This window comes from Protomyctophum bolini (genome assembly GCF_963924005.1).
Source record: "Protomyctophum bolini genome assembly, chromosome: 5".
NCBI classification, from domain to species: domain Eukaryota; kingdom Metazoa; phylum Chordata; class Actinopteri; order Myctophiformes; family Myctophidae; genus Protomyctophum; species Protomyctophum bolini.
Genome location: NC_137866.1, coordinates 9,418,217 through 9,440,579, shown reverse-complemented (window position 1 = coordinate 9,440,579; position 22,363 = coordinate 9,418,217). Strand labels below are relative to the sequence as shown.

The following is a 22,363-nucleotide window of genomic DNA, read 5'->3' as shown; positions in this document are numbered from 1 at the left end:
CTATTGTCAAGAGTCCATGTGCAAGGGTCAGAGTTAATAAAATAATAATAATAAAACTTTTTTATAGCACCTTTCATGACATGAAATGCAGCTCAAAGTGCATTACAGAGCAATAAAGAAAAGGCATAAAACAACATTAAAATAATAGCAGTGAATAAGGCAATACAGTGAGGACATGAATAACAAGGATTTTAAAAGCTCAACTAAAAGCTAGAGTGAAGAAGTAGGTATTGAGCTGTGCTTTAAAAATGTCTATAGAGGCTGCCTGTATATAGTGTGACTGGGACAGTGGAGGTATAGTGGGAGTTTGTTCCACGCCGTCGGCTGATAGAAGCAGAAATAAGATGCTTCACCGTGTTTTTTAGTTGCCATTCCTCCATTTTTCTGTGAATACCAGTAGGCAGTAAAAAAATGATTATGTCTCCTCTGGCTCTGCGCAGGTCAAGATCTTATAACAAAGTCACATAATGTGACACCTACGCAGCCCAGCTATGAATAACACATGGTAGATTGCCTAACATAATCTTTTCACCCCGGAAGGTTCTGAGTGACTCAGAGTTTCATTTCCACATGCCTGTAAGTAATCAATAGCCTACAATACAATCACAATAGTGTTTGACTGAAACGAGAAGTGTACCCAGGAACTGCACCAGTCTGAGAATATAGCTAATGCTAGCGTGGACATAGAGGCCACATTTAGGGGATGTGCTGCACAGGAAGCTGCCGCACAGATCTCCTCAATGAGAGAAGTGGCCCATCATGTGATGACAAAGCTTCTAGGAAAATCTTTGAATGCAAATTGCGGGCCCTATCTGAGTCACAGAGACAAACAAATTTGGGAGCATTTTACTCATTGCTGGCTGAATACCAAAAAAATAATAAAAAAAAAGGTAATTTACAATGTTGACATATTATTGCTTATAACAGCTTTAAAGATGGAGCCGTGCCACTGCCCCAGTTGCCCCACAGAAATTACATTCATTGTATTTGTAAAACTTAACATGGAGAATCCTGTTCCTGTATACATATCCAGTGGCCGGAGTCTGCAAGAATCACACAGTGGACCGTGGTTCTGTCCATCCTACCCAAGAATCACACAGTGGACCGTGGTTCTGTCCATCCTACCCAAGAATCACACAGTGGACCGTGGTTCTGTCCATCCTACCCAAGAATCACACAGTGGACCGTGGTTCTGGCCATCCTACCCTACCCGTTCGTTTAGGTGTCACTGTTTGTATCATGCGTCAACCACGCCCACTATACGCACACGCCTTTTCTGATTATCACTCAGTGTGTGTGTGTGTGTGTGTGCGCGCGCGCGTGCGTGTGTGTGTGTGCGTGCGCGATTATGAGCGTATGTGCACAATATTGTTTTATATTATTTCGTCTGACTGCAACTTTAGCAATTTGTTGAAATGTGCAAATTTCTCGCGCGCCAGATGAGGGTACTGTTGTGAGACGCAAGTCGGCCTAAAGCACAAAATTATTGGCGTCTGTGATCAGACAGTCATCCAGTGTTATCCTGAGCCTGTCAGGATAACAGACTCAAAGTTTCATTACGACTCAAACAAACGATCATCCACCCCCACGGGGCACGAGAACATTAGCCTACTATGTAGACATTTTTAGTCGGTTTCATAATTTGTTTGCCGTTTGGGCTTGGCTTGAGAACTTTTACTTTAAACGTCGGTAGCCATAATAATTATCGCAGTTCTAAATTGTTGCGCAAACGCCACCACCAACGGAAGGGTTTACATCAATATGACGCACGGAGATACATTTACGCATCAACAGTCAGTAAGTAAGCCTATTTTTGTTTTATTCGGTTCAAGATGATCATGACTGACCATGTCCATGTGTGACAAAGTGGTAACAATTACCAAGAACAATGATGAGAAAACAATAGCGTCTGTTAGCTACCATGGAAAAGGAATGCTTTTATTGCTTGGGTAGGGTTTTACGTTATAGCCTACCAACCATAGGCCTACTAGTTATTCAGTCCAACTAATTTACATCTATAACATTTAAGAAAGACCCTAAAGCAGCTGAGTAAACTAAATGTTTTATCCAGCATTTGTAGATTTGGAATATTACAGTAGGGCAGGCTATATAGATCATGGCTGCTATGCTCACTATAGTAGGCCTACACGTTATCCTCCTTCATGTGCACCTTTTTATAGTGTTATTGAGCACCAGTTGCATTCACTTGATCACTTTTCTTCTGCAAGAAAAAAGACTGCAACAATTAACTATAGAAAGCAGATTTTTTGTTGTTGTTAAGTAGGCTTATAGATCAGGTTGAAACATGCCACTGTACATGTTACAGTACATGGAGGGTTTGAGATAGGTTGTAGTTGTAGGACTAATGACTGGTCTAACCAATGACTACCGGTAGTCTAAACCAAAAACTGTCTAAACTAAGTACTGCACCCATAGCCGCAATTTGCAACACTAGATTTTGTTTATAAATAAACTTAAAAACGGAATTCATGATTGCGCAATTTCATTTTTTTCTTCTTTTTAATACTTACTATATCTTTTTATTAATCCTCTTAGCTTTGTTCAATCTATGCAAAGTAAATGTAAAAATTAGAATTCAGAAATCAAACTGAGGCAATTTTCAAATAATTTGATGGCGATGAGGTGGCATTTTCTACACGGAGCTAAGTTAAATGAATAACAAGAAACAGTTAAAACTATACAGAATTGCTCAATGGTAGAAATGACAGTTGATTGATCAGCCCAATCACCAGCAGTTTGACCACGGACAGGAACGAAGTGTCGATAGAGGGGCAGAGGGAGGTAGTTCTCTCCCTCTATGCGGATGTCTGGGTAACGCTGGTACAAGCGTTACCCATGTACTTCTCAAACACCCGCTTGTTCCCTCAGGAAATGCAAATCTGAAATTTAAGAAGGGGCCCCGTGGCGAACTGCATCTTCATCTTCTTTATTCCACCATGTGGCGCAGCAGTATAGTATAGTATAGTACAGTATAGCGAGAAAACTCCCAGAGAAATGAGTGAGAACGGTAACCTATTCGTGCGGCCACCTTCTTGTTTATTCAAGATCTCCTCTACATTTATTATAGCCACCATATCAAGACAACTTCCTACAGCACACAAACATGAGCAGTCCCCAGTATATAACCAAAAAACGAAAATCTTGTGCTGCTGTTTTGCTTGTAAAATGTGTTATATTGATTTTGGCAACACAAAATCTTACTCAAATGTCATAAATACATATACCTAACATCTGAAACAAGTACTGGTGCCTTAGTTTAATTATAATGTGAATCTAGATCATGAAATGTAGCAAATTTGTTAAAGAAAATGCTTCAACTTAAGTGATTGGCACACAGCACATGAAGCATACACATAGTAAATTTAGCCAAAATCTTATATTTCATACATAAAGAATTTCACAACCTGTGTAATGAAAGGTAGAAAAGAAAAGCAGCCCACAAAGGCTACAAATCTATCAAATTGTTACCACACCCCCCTAAATTGAATAATGCAAAAAATGGATGATGTATATTTTGATAGATTATGCCTCTCAACATATCTCATAATTGTACACAGAACACTTCGGCCTATAGGAGTTCACATGCAGAGAAGCCTAAGTGAAGAGGTCATTTAAAGTCATCTAAAGTTCTTTCAAACCACATTGCCATGAAATCACTCTTAAAAGAGCTGAATAACACAGTAAAAGAAGAACGATCCAAATATTTTCCCCATCTAATCGCTTCTAATCCCCATAACCCTAAATTTCTATTTAGCACCATCAACTCTCTCATACGTCGTCCCTCAGACTCCAGTGAAATCATCTCCACTGAAAGATGTGATGCCTTCCAAACTTTCTTTATAGACAAGGTATCGAGTATTAGAGCCCAAATTATACCCTCTCCGTGCACTTTACCACACAGGGAGGTAGGTCAAAAATTTAACTCCTTTCTTCCTGTTAATCAGCATGACCTGTTGAAAATAATTAACAGCATGAAATCCTCCTCTACCCCCGCAGATCCCCTACCCACCAAGTTTTTTAAAGAGGTTTCCCTCTTTTTATCCACAGACATTTTAGACATTTTTAATAAGTCACTTTCCTCCGGTATTGTCCCAACACATTTTAAGTCAGCCCTAGTACCTACAACCTTTGTTGAAAAAATCAAACCTTGAGATTTCCAATCTTAACAATTTTAGACCAATCTCTAAGCTACCTTTCCTTTCTAAAGCACTAGAGAAAGTGGTTTACTCACAACTTTTAACCTTTATGAATAATAACTCACTTTTTGAAATGTTTCAGTCCGGTTTTAAAGCTAATCACAGTACAGAAACTGCACTTCTGAAAGTTCTGAATGACATTAGAATGAACTCGGATGTGGGCTGTTGCACGGTATTGATGCTGCTGGACCTTTCGGCTGCATTTGACACTATTGACCACAATATTCTAATAGACAGGTTAGAAAACTGGGTAGGTGTAACTGGGACTGCACTTGATTGGTTTAGGTCCTACCTGAGTGACAGAACCTTCTCAGTCTCACTTGGGAATGCGTCATCTGGCCCCGCTGGCATCACGTGCGGGGTCCCCCAAGGGTCGATCCTTGGTACACCTTTATTTTGTATTTATCTACTTCCTTTAGGCCTAGTTATTCGGAATTTTAATGTATCTTTCCATTTTTATGCTGACGATACTCAAATTTATTTTTGCATAGATCCCTCGGACCCAGCCACAGTTTCTCCAGTTTCCCCTTTGATTGACTGCCTTACTGCCATAAAATCTTGGATGTCAAATAACTTTCTCATGTTAAATAACCAGAAAACCGAAATAGTTGTATTTGGACCAAAATCCCACAGAGAAAATCAAATCCAGCTTTTAAATTTACATGGCTTACAGTGCTCCCCTGAGGCTAGAAATCTGGGAGTTTTATTTGATTCTGATCTAAACTTCTCAAAGCACTTCACCAACATCACGAAAACAGCCATCTACCAAATCAGGAATATTGCAAAAATCAGATCATTTCTTTCATTCAGCGATGCACAAACCCTTATTCATGCCTTTGTCACAAACCATCTGGACTACTGCAATTCTCTTTTTTCTGGACTCCCAAAGAAATCCATCAATCGCCTTCAACTAGTTCAAAACACAGCAGCCAGAGTTCTCACAAAGACCAGGAGATATGACCATATTACTCCTGTTCTCGCCTCACTGCATTGGCTACCAGTCATGTACAGAATTGATTTTAAAATTAACTTGTTTGTTATTAAATCACTAAATGGACTAGCACCTACTTACATCTCCGACCTCTTGTCCCCGGGACTCCCCGCACATACCTTCCCGTAACCTCAGATCAGCAAACAAAGTCTTACTCAACCCCCCAACACAAAACTGGTGACGCAAGGCGGCAGAGCCTTTGCTGCTAGGGCTCCACTGCTGTGGAACCAACTACCCCTGGAACTCAGACAGACCACTTCAGTGTCCACTTTTAAAAAACTCTTAAAAACCCACTATTATTTAAAGGCTTTTAATGAGTTTGAATGAACAGTCCCAGTCTCTGCTTTTTATCTCTTATTTTTTGTATTTTGTATTTGACAAATTTTCATTGTTGATTTTAATTGCCTTTGTGTATTGTATGTGAAGCACTTTGTAAACTTGTTTTTGAAAAGTGCTATACAAATAAAGTTATTATTAAAGTTATTATTTAGAATAGCAAGTCACTAAGATAGCTTAGGGACACTTTAAGATAGTCAGTTCGTAACAGCTGTGAGATCCTGCTATATAGTGGACATTGTGAGGTTTTACCACACTGAAGAATGCTTTGAAAATAAGACCACCAATGGAGCCTTAAGGGTCAACACACACACACACACACACACACACACACACACACACCCACCCACCCACCCACCCACCCACCCACAGATTGGGGATGTATAAGATGGAACGGAGAATCAGTTAGAACTGTGAGTGAGGGACAGCAGAGAGAGACAAGGGGAACCTAGGGGCTCTGCCTGGGACGAAGGCCTCAATATGCTGTAACCATGGAACGAATGCTTGTAACCTGTAACTGATTGCTGATCAATAAATGGAAAGAAGGAAACATGCCTGCTTGGACCTCCTATTCATTTCAACAGCAACTCCAACAAAGGAATTAGGTAAATTAAGAAAGACACATCATGGACAAGACTAATTAATTAATTAATGTATTAATGTACATGACATTAATCTACAGCTGTCGTGACCTCAATGGCTGCTAACTAAAACAGTTTTGGCTGTAAAACCAGATGAGCTACACATGCGAACTTTGTGTCTGTCATGTTTTTGGACCATTACAAATGCGTTGATGTTTATCATTATGATTGGGTGTGCCTGGAACCCTATGGCTATGTGAAAACGAGTGAACTTTTGAAATGTTTGACAAACGTGGTGTCTATTTTAAACACATTGAAATGCTCTGATGTATGATTACATCTATCTAGAACACTCCAATATACACATTCCTATTGATACAGATAGGAGTATTAAATAATGAATGCACAAAATCTCTGTACGTGCATATACACGTCCAAGTCGTCCATCTAGTAGACTTATCTCGAAAAGCATGTGCGGCCAAGGTGCGCTGCTTTTCTTTTCTACCTATCATTACACAGTAGGTTGTGAAATTTTGAATGTAGGAAACATAAGCTTTTGACTAAATTTACTATGTGTACGCTACGTTTCAGTGTGCTGGGTGCCAATAACGTTAGTTGAAGCGTTTTTTTTTTAAACAAATCATGATCTAGATTAACGTACGAGTAAACTAAGGCACCAGTACTTGTTTCAAATGTTAGGTATATGTATTTATGACATATAAAGATTTTGTGTTGCCAAAATCAATATAACACATTTTACAAGCAAAAACAGCAGCACAAGATTTCCGTTTTTTGGTTATATACTTTTCTGGCCTGTGACAAAATACTGCAGGATATTATGAGTAGAACTTTTAACCCAAAGTTCAGAAGGGTATTATCTATGGGTATGTTCTGATTATTATGTCTGTGTGTGTGGGTGTGGTGGGAGGTTGGCAGGTGTGGGTGTGTCGGCTTATCTCGCAAACTGCTAGTTCGAACACATTTCTTGTGCAAGCTGCCAGTAGGCGAAGAAAGTCAATCCCCGATTTTTCAAATCGACCTCAAGGTGGAATCAGCCCACGATAAGGGCATCATATTTATCTGAAAAATCACATGACTATAGAGATCTACATGACTATAGAGATCACATTTGTGTGAGATTTGGATAAAATATGAAGGAGTAATAAAAAAAAGGTGTCCTGGTGGCACAGATGTGAAGAATGCAGGGCAAAGTTTTCCCTTGTCCTCTAGGGAGTGCGCATACAACGTTTTACACAGATCGGTGCAGTTATAGGTAAAATAAACACGAATTGGCCTGTTATAGTGCCATGATTAGGCTAATTTAAAAAATGTGGCATTTCTTCCTTGGCCTAGTGGGAATGTGCGTGCAAAGTTTCACAGGAATGGCACACTGTTGATGAAGGTATTTTGTTCAAAACGGAGCACTCCTGCAAACTTTGCCTGCCAATCACGGCCAATCAGGATGGAAGTTCAGAAGGGTATTATCTATGAAAAATGACATGGGAACGAAACTCATTTTCTAAGCACTTTTTCATGGGTCCCAACACGGCTTAAACCCTGCAAAGCCAGGACAGATATGACAGGTGTGCCTACAGGTGCAGTGATCCCCCTACCTCAGCTGCCTAACCAAAAACTAAACTGCCTCACTTGCCCTGGTCTTTAGTGGTCCTCCTGAGTCCCCCATACTGACAAGGCATCCCAGTAGTACCACCCTGTCCCATCTTGTGTGGAACAGAATCTACAAAGACAAAACAAATTAAAAAAAATACAGAGAGTCCCACAGGGGGAAACACCATTAATCCTACACAGGGACCACCACACCTCAGACAAAACACACCTGTCCCACCCATCCTAACTTCTAACACTGTAGTAATACACATGAAATGACCAGCACCAAACATCTTATATAGGACCAAACTGAACCAACAAATACAACCAAAATACTTTAACTACCGTGCACCTCTTCCTAACACCAAATACCATGACTCTACAAGTCCAAACAAAACAGGAAGTTAGTTACCTGTTAACGTCACAACCAATCTGAGTTCAAATCACGAGCCCCCATGTTATGACCTGGCTCTTAGGCCATAACAAAAGGAGGAAGACACACGGCTGTTTAAAAGTGCACAAACCACAGACTAGGCCTACCTAACAAACCACATACTGTAGACCCAAGTAGACCAACTACAGGGGCTGTGACACAAGGGAAAGACTCTGAATCAGATGAATGTCTGCTGAGATAAAACATGAGTAATGGAACCGATACTTAAACCCCCCCGACCCTCTCCCTTTTTGTTTGTTTATTTGTTGCAGATTCATGTAAGATGAGGCCCCGTTGTTGCACTGCATTGCATCCGTTTTTGAAGATGCGAACCACGTTGAGGAAGCTACTTGGAATCGGTTTGGTCAGCGGAGTGCTGCTCACGCTCTTCTACTGGTGGGTCCCTGGAGACGACTCAACAGTGGACATTGGGACAAGACATGGGGACACCATTGAGAAGCTTCTGGAGAAGACGTATAAAGACCTTCTCAGCAGCTATCCTGATATTTCCTATCACATAAAGGACAATGTGGCAGGGTATGTTCTGATTATTATGTCTGTGTGTGTGTGTGTGTGGGTGGGTGGGTGTGGTGGGAGGTTGGCAGGTGTGGGTGTGTCGGCTTATCTCGCAAACTGCTAGTTCGAACACATTTCTTGTGCAAGCTGCCAGTAGGCGAAGAAAGTCAATCCCCGATTTTTCAAATCGACCTCAAGGTGGAATCAGCCCACGATAAGGGCATCATATTTATCTGAAAAATCACATGACTATAGAGATCTACATGACTATAGAGATCACATTTGTGTGAGATTTGGATAAAATATGAAGGAGTAATTAAAAAAAAGTGTCCTGGTGGCACAGATGTGAAGAATGCAGGGCAAAGTTTTCCCTTGTCCTCTAGGGAGTGCGCATACAACGTTTTACACAGATCGGTGCAGTTATAGGTAAAATAAACACGAATTGGCCTGTTATAGTGCCATGATTAGGCTAATTTAAAAAATGTGGCATTTCTTCCTTGGCCTAGTGGGAATGTGCGTGCAAAGTTTCACAGGAATGGCACACTGTTGATGAAGGTATTTTGTTCAAAACGGAGCACTCCTGCAAACTTTGCCTGCCAATCTCGGCCAATCAGGATGGAATATAAAAAATAAAAAAATATAAAAAATAATAATAATAATAATTGCATGAATTAAACGGGGGTAAATAGCAGATCTACAAGATAATAGCTCACCACACCAATGTGTGGTGAGCTATTTTGGAACTAGTTTGGGTCCCGGCCCGGGGGAGACTAGATTAAGTTTCTCTTTTGGGTCTCGAGTTAAAAGGTTTGGGAACCACTGCTATAGAGCCACCAGTTAAACACGTTATTCAGTCATAATATGAGGCAACAATGAACATCTTGCACTGTGCTCAAACTTGACTTGTTGTTTTTGCTTTCTTTCAGTCACTTGGCACAGAATGTGTGTGTATGTGAGGCAGAGAAGGAGACCATTCGCAATCGTCTGCCATACTCCCACCTACTCTTTCCGAGAGTGTGGGCACAAAACCTTCAACTCGCATTCTTAGGCAACAATGAAGACCCGGAGGGGGTGAAAAGTCGCAGATCTCAGGAGTACAATGGCTTCAGAAGGAGGTAAAATACAGGAGTCGATATAATACTAATAATAAATGTATTTGCAGCACTTTTCAAAACAGAGTTCACATAGGGAATAAGGTATAGTCGGGTTAACCGTAGTTACAGTCGTAGAGAGAGCAACACTCCCTGTAATCAAATAAAAAATAATAGTGTAAATAGTATAGTAGGAGTATAAAACAGTAGTGCCATCAACTGAAGCATTCAAAATACAAAACAATTGATAGTGAAGAAGGTTCCCATCGGGATGGGCTTCAAGCACACTCTTGAGCAAGGATAGATTAAAAGGATAGATCACATATTAAAACAAATAAAAAAACACCAAACACCGACCGGTTTCGACACACCGGTACTTCCCCAAGGTGTGGCTTGTCTATAGAGGACTGTCACCGCTAGTTCATGTCCTCTTATGCTCCCTGTGACCAAAGGGGACCAATCAGGTGGGTACAACACAGATGGGGCACTGTGCAAAAAAGAAAAACACCATAATATATGGCCACACTTTGTGCCATTTTCCCATTCATGGCTTACAAATGACATTTATGATATACAAAAATCATGATAGATTATCTAGGTACAATAAAATCCCATCTACATTTCATTTTTGTGCGTCCTATGTAAAAGCACCCACAGGGGCACGTGAGGCAATACACTACATATATAGGTGGAATTGCAGTTAATGAATTGTTAACATTTGTAAACCTCCATGGTTTTGAGATCTTTAAATCATTTTTGTTGTACAACATTAGAGCAGTGGTTACAGTTGCTTGCAAACATTTCTAGGTGCCCATTGGTCCATTTAACAAATGGCCCTCTCTCTTTGCCAACTCTGGGTGTGACTCTGGTTGAGTTTATCCCTTTAAAAAAGGGACAAACAAAAGTTAGGAGGAATATGTTTCATTGTTGTTTGACTGTTCATTATTATTATTTGGTGTAAAAAAAAGAAAGAAACTTTTGAATAAAAACAAAGAAAGTTAGGAGGATGTTGAAAAATCTTCTGATGGGACCCCTCTTCACTATAAACTGTTTTTTAACTTCGAGCACCTCCATCAGGACTAGTGTCATCACCTTTTTTGAATCTCAGCAGCTCTTGGCTCGCCGTTGTTCTTTGAAAAAATAATTGACTGTAAATTACATTTATCATCGTGAATCATGTGATAAATGACATGGTATCGGAGTGGCACAGACTGACATCCACTTGGCCGATACCAGCATTTTAGGCAGTATCGGCAGCTTTTCCGACACTGGTATTGGTATCGGAACAACTATACTGAAAAGGCAGTTTTTAATCTGTGTAAGGGAATAATAAAGAGCTTTAGGTGAGGATCTCAAGGAAGACATTTGGTTGTATTGGCGAGGAGCTCTGAAATATACAGTAGGGAGGTGGCAAACCAAACGGAAAATAATGTGTTGTTAGTTATATTTATCATTCAAGATGCAATGTGATGAATGAACTTTATGATGAATGAATGTGATGATGAACTTTAATGGTTGTGTGCACCTTTGTACTCTGGTATCCACTACTGTATGTGAACCGTTTGTTTGTTTGTACTGTTTCATTCATTGTTTAATAACCCATAACCCTTGTTTATAGTCGAGATTACTGGTAAATTTGCATTTTTCTTTTAATTATTAGCTGCAGTGTGCCGTAAGATGTTTATTTCCTAGCGATAGTAGTAGAGAATAAATGTTGTGTCCAATGTGGGTTTGTGTGTACAGAACCTCCACTCCATCAGATGTGCTTATTGTCGCTGAGGCCAACAGTCCTCTTCAGTACCCCACCCAGGGGGTGGAGGTACGCCCCCTCAAAACCATCATTATTCCAGGTAAGTGTACATTGAAAATAGTGTAATGTCTGTAATTGATGACGAAATATATAAACACGGGTTTAAATGTGAAAGTAATTTTTTTTTATAATAATGCAAATGTAATATAACAATCTAAACATCATCAGTGGTTGAAGATGTGAGAATGCTGGTAAATACAACCCTTTTTGTCTTAACGGAATGGTTATATTAGTCCGTGTGTGTGACACCCCTTATCATTTATGTCGCCCGTCATCGGTTGAAATTAAGAATTGTGGTGCAGCCGAATATAATGGACTATTTGACACAATGTGAACTGCCAGAGCAGTAAAATAGCACAACACAATATTGACGTAATTGCAGGGCAGAGTTCTGTGGATTTGTCTATACAGTACACCCTATAGCCTATGCATTTATAGGCTCATTAGCACACCCCAAGCATAGGCAAATACTTGAGAGTGAAGGACACACGCAATCAGTGAAAACTCTGATATCATTACAGTGTGAAGTGTACAATAACTGCATGCTAGAGTGTCAGAGACAGTGAGCGTAAGCTATTGCAATGGCGCTACTTCAGAGGTTTTAGTCTGCTGATCGAGCAGTGTTGTAAATCTTCATAGCTACAGGCACAAAGGACAGGCCATGTCTCATACAGTTCCACCGGGGGAACCCTCGATTTGGACTGGACTGAAATCTCAGCTGCCCTCTACAGCAGGCTGTTCCTGCCGAGTGTCCTTCGACGTGTGTAATCAAGGTTCAGGGTTTCTTTATTTTGTCTCCAAAGGGAGAAATTTGTCTTGGACCCCAAGGACCCGCCCTGCAGCATACAGATACAATACAATACAATACAAGACAACAAAGGCACACAGTGACCCGTACAACATAAAAACCACACACAAACATACCTAGTGCAAAAGAGGAAGAACATCACCTCATAACCTTCGACCCCTAACCTGTCTGCCCTCTGCAAGGACTCTGTTAAGGAGTGTGATTGACAGAGGGACAAAGGAATGCTTGTACCTATTATATTTGCACGCATGGACCTCGTAGCTCCTACCTGATGACATTAGCCGATACTAGTACATGGGAGGGGTCAGACACAATTTTCTTAACCTGTCCAATGTAATAGGATGCTGCAGGTGTTATATCATTCTGTCCATCGTCACTAACAACGGGAACATAGCAACCGAGACACCACTAACAACGGGAACATAGCAACCGAGACACCACTAACAACGGGAACATAGCAACCGAGACACCACTAACAACGGGAACATAGCAACCGAGACACCACTAACAACGGGAACATAGCAACCGAGACACCATTCACACATGCATTCTTTATGGAGCAGAGGTTTGGCCTCTCAACAAGACACTGGCTGATAAAATTGTCAATCGCTTTGACACCAGAGCGCTGCGCACAATATGGCAAGATAGTCTCCAAAGCTGGATGTGCCGGCAGTGGCACGGCATGGACATGTGAAAAGACTCCTCCCTGAACACCTATTGCTCCCTGCACCGCATGGAGTGGATGGGCGGGCCCTCATGTGTATGAGAGCTCTGTCTAATGTTTTTATGTGGCCATTGTACTGGCCACATCGTTCATAAAGAAAATGATCCCTGGCTAATAAGACAAAGCCTTAAAACATTATACTTGCCCTCCTAAAGAATCTTTCATTTGCAACTGCTCCTGTCGCAAGTTGGAGATGTCATACAGTATGTCCGTGCCTGGTCTAGCCCTTTGGAATTATGGAATGCATATGGTAATAAAAACCAAGGTAATACTTCCTAAGGATTAAATACTTTTATTAGCACGTGCGTTCCATATATTCCATAGGGCTGGACCACACATGGACATATGACATCATCGACTTGCGACGGGAGCAGTTCCTATCGAGTAAAAGATTCTCTATTTATGAAAGAAATAAAATATTTAAAGTGTTATTTTTTATTTTAGTTAGAGGGAAAATATAATGTTTTAAGGCATATTTGTCTCATTAGCCAGGGATCCTATACCTGCTTTTCACCTTTTTCCACTATAAAGCAGTGTATTTCAATTGGGCTTTTTGATTCAAAGACTTTCAGCTTTCAGGAAGAAATAAAAAATACACATGGAAGACATTATTTGCACATTATAATCACACCTGGGGTCTATTAGAGTCATGTTAACTCCATAGACACATGCAAAACAGAAAAAGTACAAAACTATCGCACCCCATATTTAAGGTTTTTTAAACAGGTTAGTGAAGACCTTACATGGTCTGTGGCCGCCTCCCCGTTGGCTAATCTGAGTGCGCGGGAGGGTTTGTAGGGTTCAATCATGCTTGTAAGATATGGGGGAGCCATGCCTTTGGTTGCTTTGAATGCCAGCATCAGAGTTTTGTATTCTGTGTGGGCAGCGACCGGGAGCCAATGGAGGGAACGGAGGAGGGGGGAGACGTGTGAGAATTTTGGCTGGTTGAAGACCAAGCGAACTGTGGCATTTTGAATCAGTTGGAGAGGCTTAAGTGCACATGCCAGTAGGCCAGTAAGGAGGGAGTTACAATAGTCAAGTTTTGACAAGACTGTTGTCTGGATTAGAGCTGAGCTGACTCCTGGGTGAGGAACGGTCTAATTCAAAGTGACGGTCTAATTCACTTTCAAAGTGTTTCAAAACAACAGCCACAATATCTGTGTTGATCTTTCCGTAGGGAACTCTCTAATGATACATATTTCTTGCTGTCTATGTTATATCTTCTCCAGGTTTGGGACTAAAAGAAAACCAAAAAGCCAGACACATGGTAAAGTCTCCATACAGCCTTGTATTCTTTTGGTGTACCTTGTGTTAGCCATGCTATTACTTTAACATCAAGGTCTCTTATTGTGTAAACAGGTGAACTTGAGCGCAGCGCTGGGTGTATTTGACGTGGCTGCCACAGTGGATGAAGTCACTGTCATTGGGGCCGGAGAGAAGAGTATGGTCATATCTAGTCCCCTCCTCCTCAGTCTGAACAGGCAGCTGCAGTTTGTCACGTACACAAACACCCTGTTCCACCCTAGGACAGCAGACACAGGTATGCGTATGACACTGCAGAGACGATATACAAAATGTATGATCATTTTGGAAAGAACTGCACATACCGCAGATTGTGTTGGAGTACTGAGCAGAAATGAGCAAGCAGTCACCAATACCTTGACCCATTCAGGGCGGGAACCCCTTTTGGTGTTTCAAGCATTTATGTTATACTTTAGCCATTGAAAAATAGCAGATCTACAAGATCATAGCGTGGCACCAAAAGATATAATATATATTTATGGAAACATGTGTTGATGTAAATAATGTACAGAAAAAAGGAGAACTAAAAAGCCAACGGTAGTTAAAAGTGTCAATGGTGCTCACGGATCAAACGTGTGAGTAAAAAGGAGAAACAGCCTTTATTTATTTAAAGGCAACTGCCAACAAGTTTCGACCTCAGCCTTGATAAGTCTGGCCAACCGTATCATAACCTGACTCAGACTCTGAGTCAGATTGTGGCAGTGCCACCACATGGCAGAGTCAGGTTAATCTTATCAGTCTGGCCAACCATATCATAACCTGACTCAGACTCTGAGTCAGATTGTGGCAGTGCCACCACATGGCAGAGTCAGGTTAATCTTATCAGTCTGGCCAACCATATCATAACCTGACTCAGACTCAGACTCAGATTGTGGCAGTGCCACCACATGGCAGAGTCAGGTTAATCTTATCAGTCTGGCCAACCATATCATAACCTGACTCAGACTCTGAGTCAGATTGTGGCAGTGCCACCACATGGCAGAGTCAGGTTAATCTTATCAGTCTGGCCAACCATATCATAACCTGACTCAGACTCTGAGTCAGATTGTGGCAGGCAGTGCCACCACCTGGTGGAGTCAGGTTCTGTTAGCCCTCAGTTTATTTTATTTTTTTATAAATGTTTCTTCCCTCTATTGTTTTGACTGTCAGCCATTTCTGTCGACTATAGAGGGTATGCACGTGACATCATCATCAAACCCGGAAGTTATGCATGAATGCCTACTGAGTGGCAAAAAACTACTTTCTGGCCTTGACAGCCCATACATCCAAACAGAAAAGTCTGATCTGATTGCATTAAATGACATTAAACAATGTTAAACTCACTTTGCATGTTGCTTTGCCACTCTTTTCACCAATCTTTTTCTTAAATCTGAAACTGTTATAATATGTGTGTATGTATACATTAATAATGATTTTTCTCAATTATTTAATTTAACATTTACTGTGATTGAATTATATTGTCGTGCTCTATTTTGCAGTTCAATTTGCAACTGATAGACACCGTTCCGTTTTCACCATTAAAGTCAGACACGGTATAATCCCAAAGCTCTACAACTCTGGATCCAGCGGAGGTATGTGCCGTCTTTTCACGTCACTGTCCTACAATTTAAATGTTGGTGTACAAATGTTCATTTCACACCAGTGTATATTTTGAGTAAAAATTCATATTTTAGTCATCTGAAAAGGTTTTGTATTAAATCTACAGTCGATTTTGGCGATATTTATTCATATGTACTCAAACCAAAAATATGAACTGGACAGTTGTCTTTTAAACTTAAAATGTTGTTCTATTTTTGTATTATCTTTCCTATACATCTGTGTATTTATAGTCTGTATATTCATAGTCTAAATGCACTTTCATTTTCATCTGGATAATTCCTCACTTGAATGTTCCACGTGAAAAATATGTATGATCCAATGATTGCTGGCTGTGTGACATTGGTTAACTAATGGCCCCTACAGACTGTAGGAGTTTTAAAGTTGTCGGTGAGTCATCAGATCATTATGAATTTAACACTACAGGAGTCTTTTCGACTGTCATATCTGTGTGGCTTTCACACTAAACGATTGATAGCCGACTAGGCATCACACACTACAAGAGTTCACCAAGATCCGATCCAGACCCGATACATATACAGTAGGCTACATCATTTGTTTTTTATTCAAATTCATCTCACGCAAATGCACTCACCCGAGACCGACACAGGACCTCTCTCTCTCTCTCTCTCTCTGTGCCCGCCACACACACACAGGAATAGCCAGGCTACACAGGGCAATATTTTTGTGATAGCGTATAGCCTACGTGCACTATAGCGAGACAGGACGTTAAATAACTCTGTCTCTCCATATCGCACATGCACACACACACAAACACATACACAGTGTACAAGGTCCAAAAGTTTGCTCTGCACTGTTGATTCAGATGTGGTTTTATCAACATTACTCAAGTGAAATGCGTTGGTTTTATATAGCCTACTATTTAACAGCAACATTGCGCTAATATAGCTACTAATATATGTACGACACAGGGATTTACCCAAGGAATAAAGGTTATATATATTATCATCTGATCATCTATCGATAGTCGACAGACAGACAGACAGTGTCAGTGAGTGAGCACAGCTGCCCTGTGCTCTCATTGGCTGTAATATGGCCTTCCTGGTGTGTGGTCGCAACACAGTTCATACAGTATGATGTCCAGTCGGCAAGAGAGCCAAATATCAAACCTGCTAGATATTCAGAAACGGTCGGGAAAGCGTCGGCGAGCGCTTTTATCGGCACTATATCTTCTCGCAGGGCCTTTCACACACAGCAAGCAAAACCTCGGCAATCAAAGCCCGATCTCATCATAGCTTAGTTTTTATTTAGTTTGTCAGTGAAAAAAGGTAGTCGACGGACAACATTAGTCATAGCATTTAGCCAACGAAATCTGAAACACTGCTTCCGTTTCGTTTATCTTTCAGAGTACAACATCAGTGCCCTGGTCACCATTGCCACCAAAACCTTGCTACGCTATGACAAACTGCAAGAACTCATCGACAGCATCCGACAGTTCTACCCCACCGTCACCATAGTGGTGGCCGATGACAACCAACAGCCCCGCCCCGTCACCGGGCCTCACATTGAACATTACATCATGCCATTTGGAAAGGTATACATACAGCAACCCGTTCTGCAGAATCACTTTTGGAAGGAAAACAATTGTCTGCAAGCGTAACTTGTTGGTGTGTGCCATAAAGTGGAAATGTTCAGGAAGAAGATCCAACCAGATGGAAACGTTAAATTTAAAGCAATAAACCAGCGGAGCTGGTTATTAATAGTGTTGCAGACTATATTGTTTCATTCCTGTATTACCGTTTGTCCAGCACCTGGGCTAGCGTGGACCTGAGCTAGTGACCTGGGCTAGAGAACTGGGCTAGAGACCTGGGCTAGAGTGGACCTGGGCTAGAGACCTGGGCTAGAGTGGACCTGGGCTAGAGACCTGGGCTAGAGTGGACCTGGGCTAGAGACCTGGGCTAGAGTGGACCTGGGCTAGTGACCTGGGCTAGAGTGGACCTGGGCTAGAGACCTGGGCTAGAGTGGACCTGGGCTAGAGACCTGGGCTAGAGTGGACCTGGGCTAGAGACCTGGGCTAGAGTGGACCTGGGCTAGAGACCTGGGCTAGAGTGGACCTGGGCTAGAGACCTGGGCTAGAGTGGATGTGCAGACACGATAATCTCTTTTTTGGAACAAAAACAAGGCACAATTTGAATATATACGTGTGTATTAATTTGCATGTGTATACAAGTGTATACATTTGTCTGTGTATGAGTTATTATAACCCATTCAAACCGATAAAACATGTCATTTTAGATTTTAACCACTTAAATCATTTTATTTTTTGTCTTGATGCGCTATGAGCTTATACAGTATCTGCTATTTTTGAAAAAACTTGAAAATGTGTACAGATCCGATTATAAACATCGTTATTTTTAACTCCCTGGGACAAAATACAAAGACATAATAAGTCCTTCACATGAAAACGATTGAGCGCCACACGTTTTTTTAAAGAAAATATAAATACTGGTAAATAAAAATAAATGGTCTTAATGGGTTAATATTCAAACATCATCCTTCCGCACACTGCAGGGCTGGTTTGCAGGGAGGAATCTGGCTGTGTCACAGGTTAGCACCAAGTATGTGCTCTGGGTGGATGACGACTTCTTCTTTACCGCCAGCACCAACCTGGAGAAGATGGTGGACATTCTGGAGAAGACCACCCTAGACCTTGTAAGGAGTGATGCTAATACTCAACTATACTTCAGTGCATTAATGCATTTTCCCTTTCACCTTTTCTAGAATGAAAATACAAAGCCTTGTCCAAAGAGGGTCAAAAGTATAAATTAACTTTCTTTGGTCATATGAGTCAGTGTACATTTTAAACAGCATAGAGAAACCAAGGGGCCTGTGAGGCTCTCCAACGTTGAAGCACTGGACCCTAGTGGTAAGAGGAGGGACTGCAGGCGTGCAGATGGGCTTTAACGTTGAGCACGTTTGCACTTCCACATTTTGGTGCCCAAATCGCAAAAAGGCGGAAGTAGAAGGCTCTTCCGGGTGCTTCAAAACGCCACTGAGCAACTTCCACTGACTCTCATATACTCTATGAGAGAAACATACTAAAACAAATCCCCTCAAAAGATAACATGCGCCAGACTTCCCTATCACCATTATCTTCTTCAAATTGGCTGGATCCTGAGCCATTCCAAGGCCAGCATGGAGATAATAATACCCCATTTGGTCCTTGGTTTGCTCGGTGGCCTCCTCGGTAGACCACTGTCTCCTTGGGAGGGTGGTGCCAGGGACCTGTTGGTTGGGGTCTGACACCAGGTGTTTGTTTGGGACCTCATTGGACTCCCATTCCCTTTTCCAAGCTGATTGGATGAATGATTTTATCAGTACTTACAAGGTACATTTCATGAACTAGTGTGTGATTATGGATGGCGGCAGTGTGGAAACATTACCGGGCATAGTGTTGTTGGGGGAAGTGCACTTTTTGTGCGTGTGAATACAGTATATTGTGTTTGCATCTGCATAGAACTGTAGATGTATACAGCATATCTCTGTTGTCGGGGAGAAACCACCTAACTCCAAAATGTTCATTTTTCATGAAATTATTATTATTTTTCCAACTTTTTATAAGCAACACACAGAAGTAAAGGGTGTACAATAGCATTGATTTATGGAAAAGAACCTGAAAAATGGAATTCGGTAGTTTCTGGCGGACAGCAACGATATCTTTCTACAAGGGTCTTTCATAGTGTTTCTATTGCATTGCCTGTGTCTGAGTGTGTGCATTCTACTTCTACAACAATAATGCATTTCCTGTGTTCGTGGTTCCAGGTTGCTGGCGGAGTGAGAGAGGTGACGGGTTATACAGCCACGTTTCGCCACACCATCTCAGTGGATGAGGGGGGAAATGAAGGAGACTGCGTGCACATTAGGCAAGGCTATCATCACGTCATCGAGGGCTTCCCCAACTGTGTGGTGGCCGACGCAGTCATCAACTTTTTCATGGGGAGGACGGACAAGGTGCGGCAGGTGGGTTTTGACCCCCGCATGGCGCGCCGCGGTCATTTAGGTGAGTCTGTAGTAGCTCAAGGGTCCAGGGGTGCCTCAGAATACTTTGATTATATTGGAATTCATCACTTCAGTTTAACCACTTTAGATCCTCTCTACTCGGTGTGTTCTTTTTCCAGCTTCACCAAATCTCTGCCAAAAATAGATCTACAAACTCACAACACATCACAGCGTGGCACGTTATGAGCTTGTAGTTCTGCTATTTTTGGTGAATGTTCCCCGCAGAATAGGGATGCTGGGTTCAAGTGCTTAAATGTTATTTTCAATCTCTCCTAATGGAAACCGATGTTTTCCTTGTGACATACTGTATTTTAAGTTTTACATATTTACACACCATAATATGACAAATTCTAAAAATGTCATTAAGGGGTGTTATGGATGAAAATGTTATTTCCAGGGAGAAGTTCAAAACGGTTTGAGAACCACTGCTGTAGCCTAATCTGTTGAATGATGGGCGTCATCTGCTGTATCGAGTGTAAGCCATTAGCTAAATGTGCTGTCAGCGATACTGCTACAAAATATTATATAAGAGAATATTATATGAGTCGTGTTCATCTGTGTGCGTACTTAGAGCAACTACAAGCACAAGCAGCTTCATCCTATGATGCAAGCTATCAGTTGGTCTGTACTAAAGACGCCTCTACCCCTGCAGAGTTCTTCATCGATGGATTGGGCTCCCTCCACATCGGCTCCTGCAGTGATGTCATTGTAAATCACGCATCAAAGGTCCGACTTCCCTGGACTAAAACGGACAATGACAAGGCTTATGAGAAGTTCCGCTACAGCTTGACCAGCGGTGAGCGGAAAGCCAGTGATGAAGTGTACTACTTCAAGAACAGATTCAAGTGCATGTCGTCTAATTGAAAGCCAGTGATGAAGTGTACTACTTCAAGAACAGATTCAAGTGCATGTCGTCTAATTGAAACCTCCTTACATTTTTCCTTCTGCAGCTTTTTGACTTGTCGACGTACTGTATCGTTTGTTTACGATCACACCCTTTAGAGAGGGTATTGACATTTTGATTGAAAAGGGATGAATGTGCTCTTCACTGTTTAGGCACATGAAATGACATTGCTTATTATGACTATCAAAATTCAGGAAGTTTGCCAGTCAACAAGGATGTTTACAGGACTATGTCTACTGCAAGTTGACAGATCATGGATTCGTGATTGCTGAGGGGCGCTAGCCCCTCCTATATACAGCTTTTGTCCACACTCTCATATTTGCCATTGACAATGAAAGGAGAAATGTGTCTCAAATATGACGTAAATTTGTGGCAACACAAACAATAAATGCCATTGACAATGAAGGGAAAATGTGTAGATAAGCAAATCGGCTAACCAATCACATAAATTCAGTTGTTCATGAGATGATGTATAATGATAAGAGCGCCCATCACTTCACATGACTGTGTTTTCTGGTAAGAAGACCTAGGCCCACAGTACATGTCTGTACACCTTTATCTTCCACAATATTTACTCTAAGAGTAAGGGGGTAAATGGAGATAGGTACATGACTATGGACTTTGGAGTGTGAAAGCTTTTCAATTTCATGCATGAAATGAAAGGGTAAAGAGGGAGGAAGGAGGAGGAAGGAGTCTCGCTTCAGATCGGTTCCACAATGGATGATCACTCAGGGACATTTATTTTACAGTGGGTGTTCAGAGCTATTAAATGTGTATATTTAATATTCTTATATTTTCTCCCGATTTAGTTATGCCAATTCTCTGATTTCCCCACATCTTATCACTCACTGCTGACCTCTACTGGCTGATATGACAAGTTCAGAGTTCTCAAATAAACATGAGAAATTGCATCTGAGCCAGTCTTGCATCTTTTATTCTGAAGTGCGGCTTTTTCAATTTAGTTGGTTTATGAGTTCCCTATGACACAAGTCATAGTCAGGGAATATCAGAAAGTCCATAGTGACATAAAAAACACAAACAAGGTGGCCATTGTCCACATAAAATCATAAATTCATATACAGGCTTAAGTTACATGCCAATGGTTCCACAGTTTAGAAACAAACCTGACTGAACTCAATAAAGTCAGAATTACAATATTGCTGTTGTTAGGTACTTAAAGTAGAAATAAAGTAGATAAAAAATGTAAATGTTTGCCTGCATATAGGTTATTAATGGTATCCCAACTTTAAGCAGCTCCCATATTCCCCTATGGAAGCTGAATTTAAGTCTTTGTGAGATGTGTTACTAGACACCTTTACAGACCAATCACTTTGAATGCTAACAACCCATAATCACCAGTCCCAGCAAGATAAATTACGTTATGATGATGTCCTCCAGTGGCTCCGGTGACGTTCAGGACTAGGCC

The 22,363-nt window shown here is 41.2% G+C and overlaps 1 protein-coding gene across 1 annotated transcript; it reads left to right on the top strand.

Annotated features, from left to right (window-relative positions):
* The first annotated feature begins 1,469 nt into the window (after positions 1-1,469).
* b4galnt1a (beta-1,4-N-acetyl-galactosaminyl transferase 1a) lies at positions 1,470-21,809 on the top strand. The gene is made up of 11 exons (XM_080764776.1): positions 1,470-1,797; positions 8,439-8,703; positions 9,609-9,797; positions 11,517-11,623; positions 14,345-14,382; positions 14,475-14,655; positions 15,896-15,988; positions 17,381-17,568; positions 18,546-18,686; positions 19,797-20,034; positions 20,686-21,809. The coding sequence occupies exons 2-11, from the start codon at positions 8,450-8,452 to the stop codon at positions 20,895-20,897; spliced, it is 1,641 nt and encodes a 546-aa protein (XP_080620902.1). The 5' UTR covers positions 1,470-1,797; positions 8,439-8,449; the 3' UTR covers positions 20,898-21,809.
* Positions 21,810-22,363: the final 554 nt, after the last annotated feature.

Bases quoted from the DNA above. Each gene is read 5' to 3' on its own strand.
- b4galnt1a (XM_080764776.1), top strand. From the start codon at position 8,450: ATGAGGCCCCGTTGTTGCACTGCATTGCATCCGTTTTTGAAGATGCGA. The intron at 14,656-15,895 runs GTATGCGTATGA...TCTATTTTGCAG, and splicing joins CCCTAGGACAGCAGACACAG to TTCAATTTGCAACTGATAGA. The intron at 20,035-20,685 runs GTGAGTCTGTAG...CTACCCCTGCAG, and splicing joins GGCGCGCCGCGGTCATTTAG to AGTTCTTCATCGATGGATTG.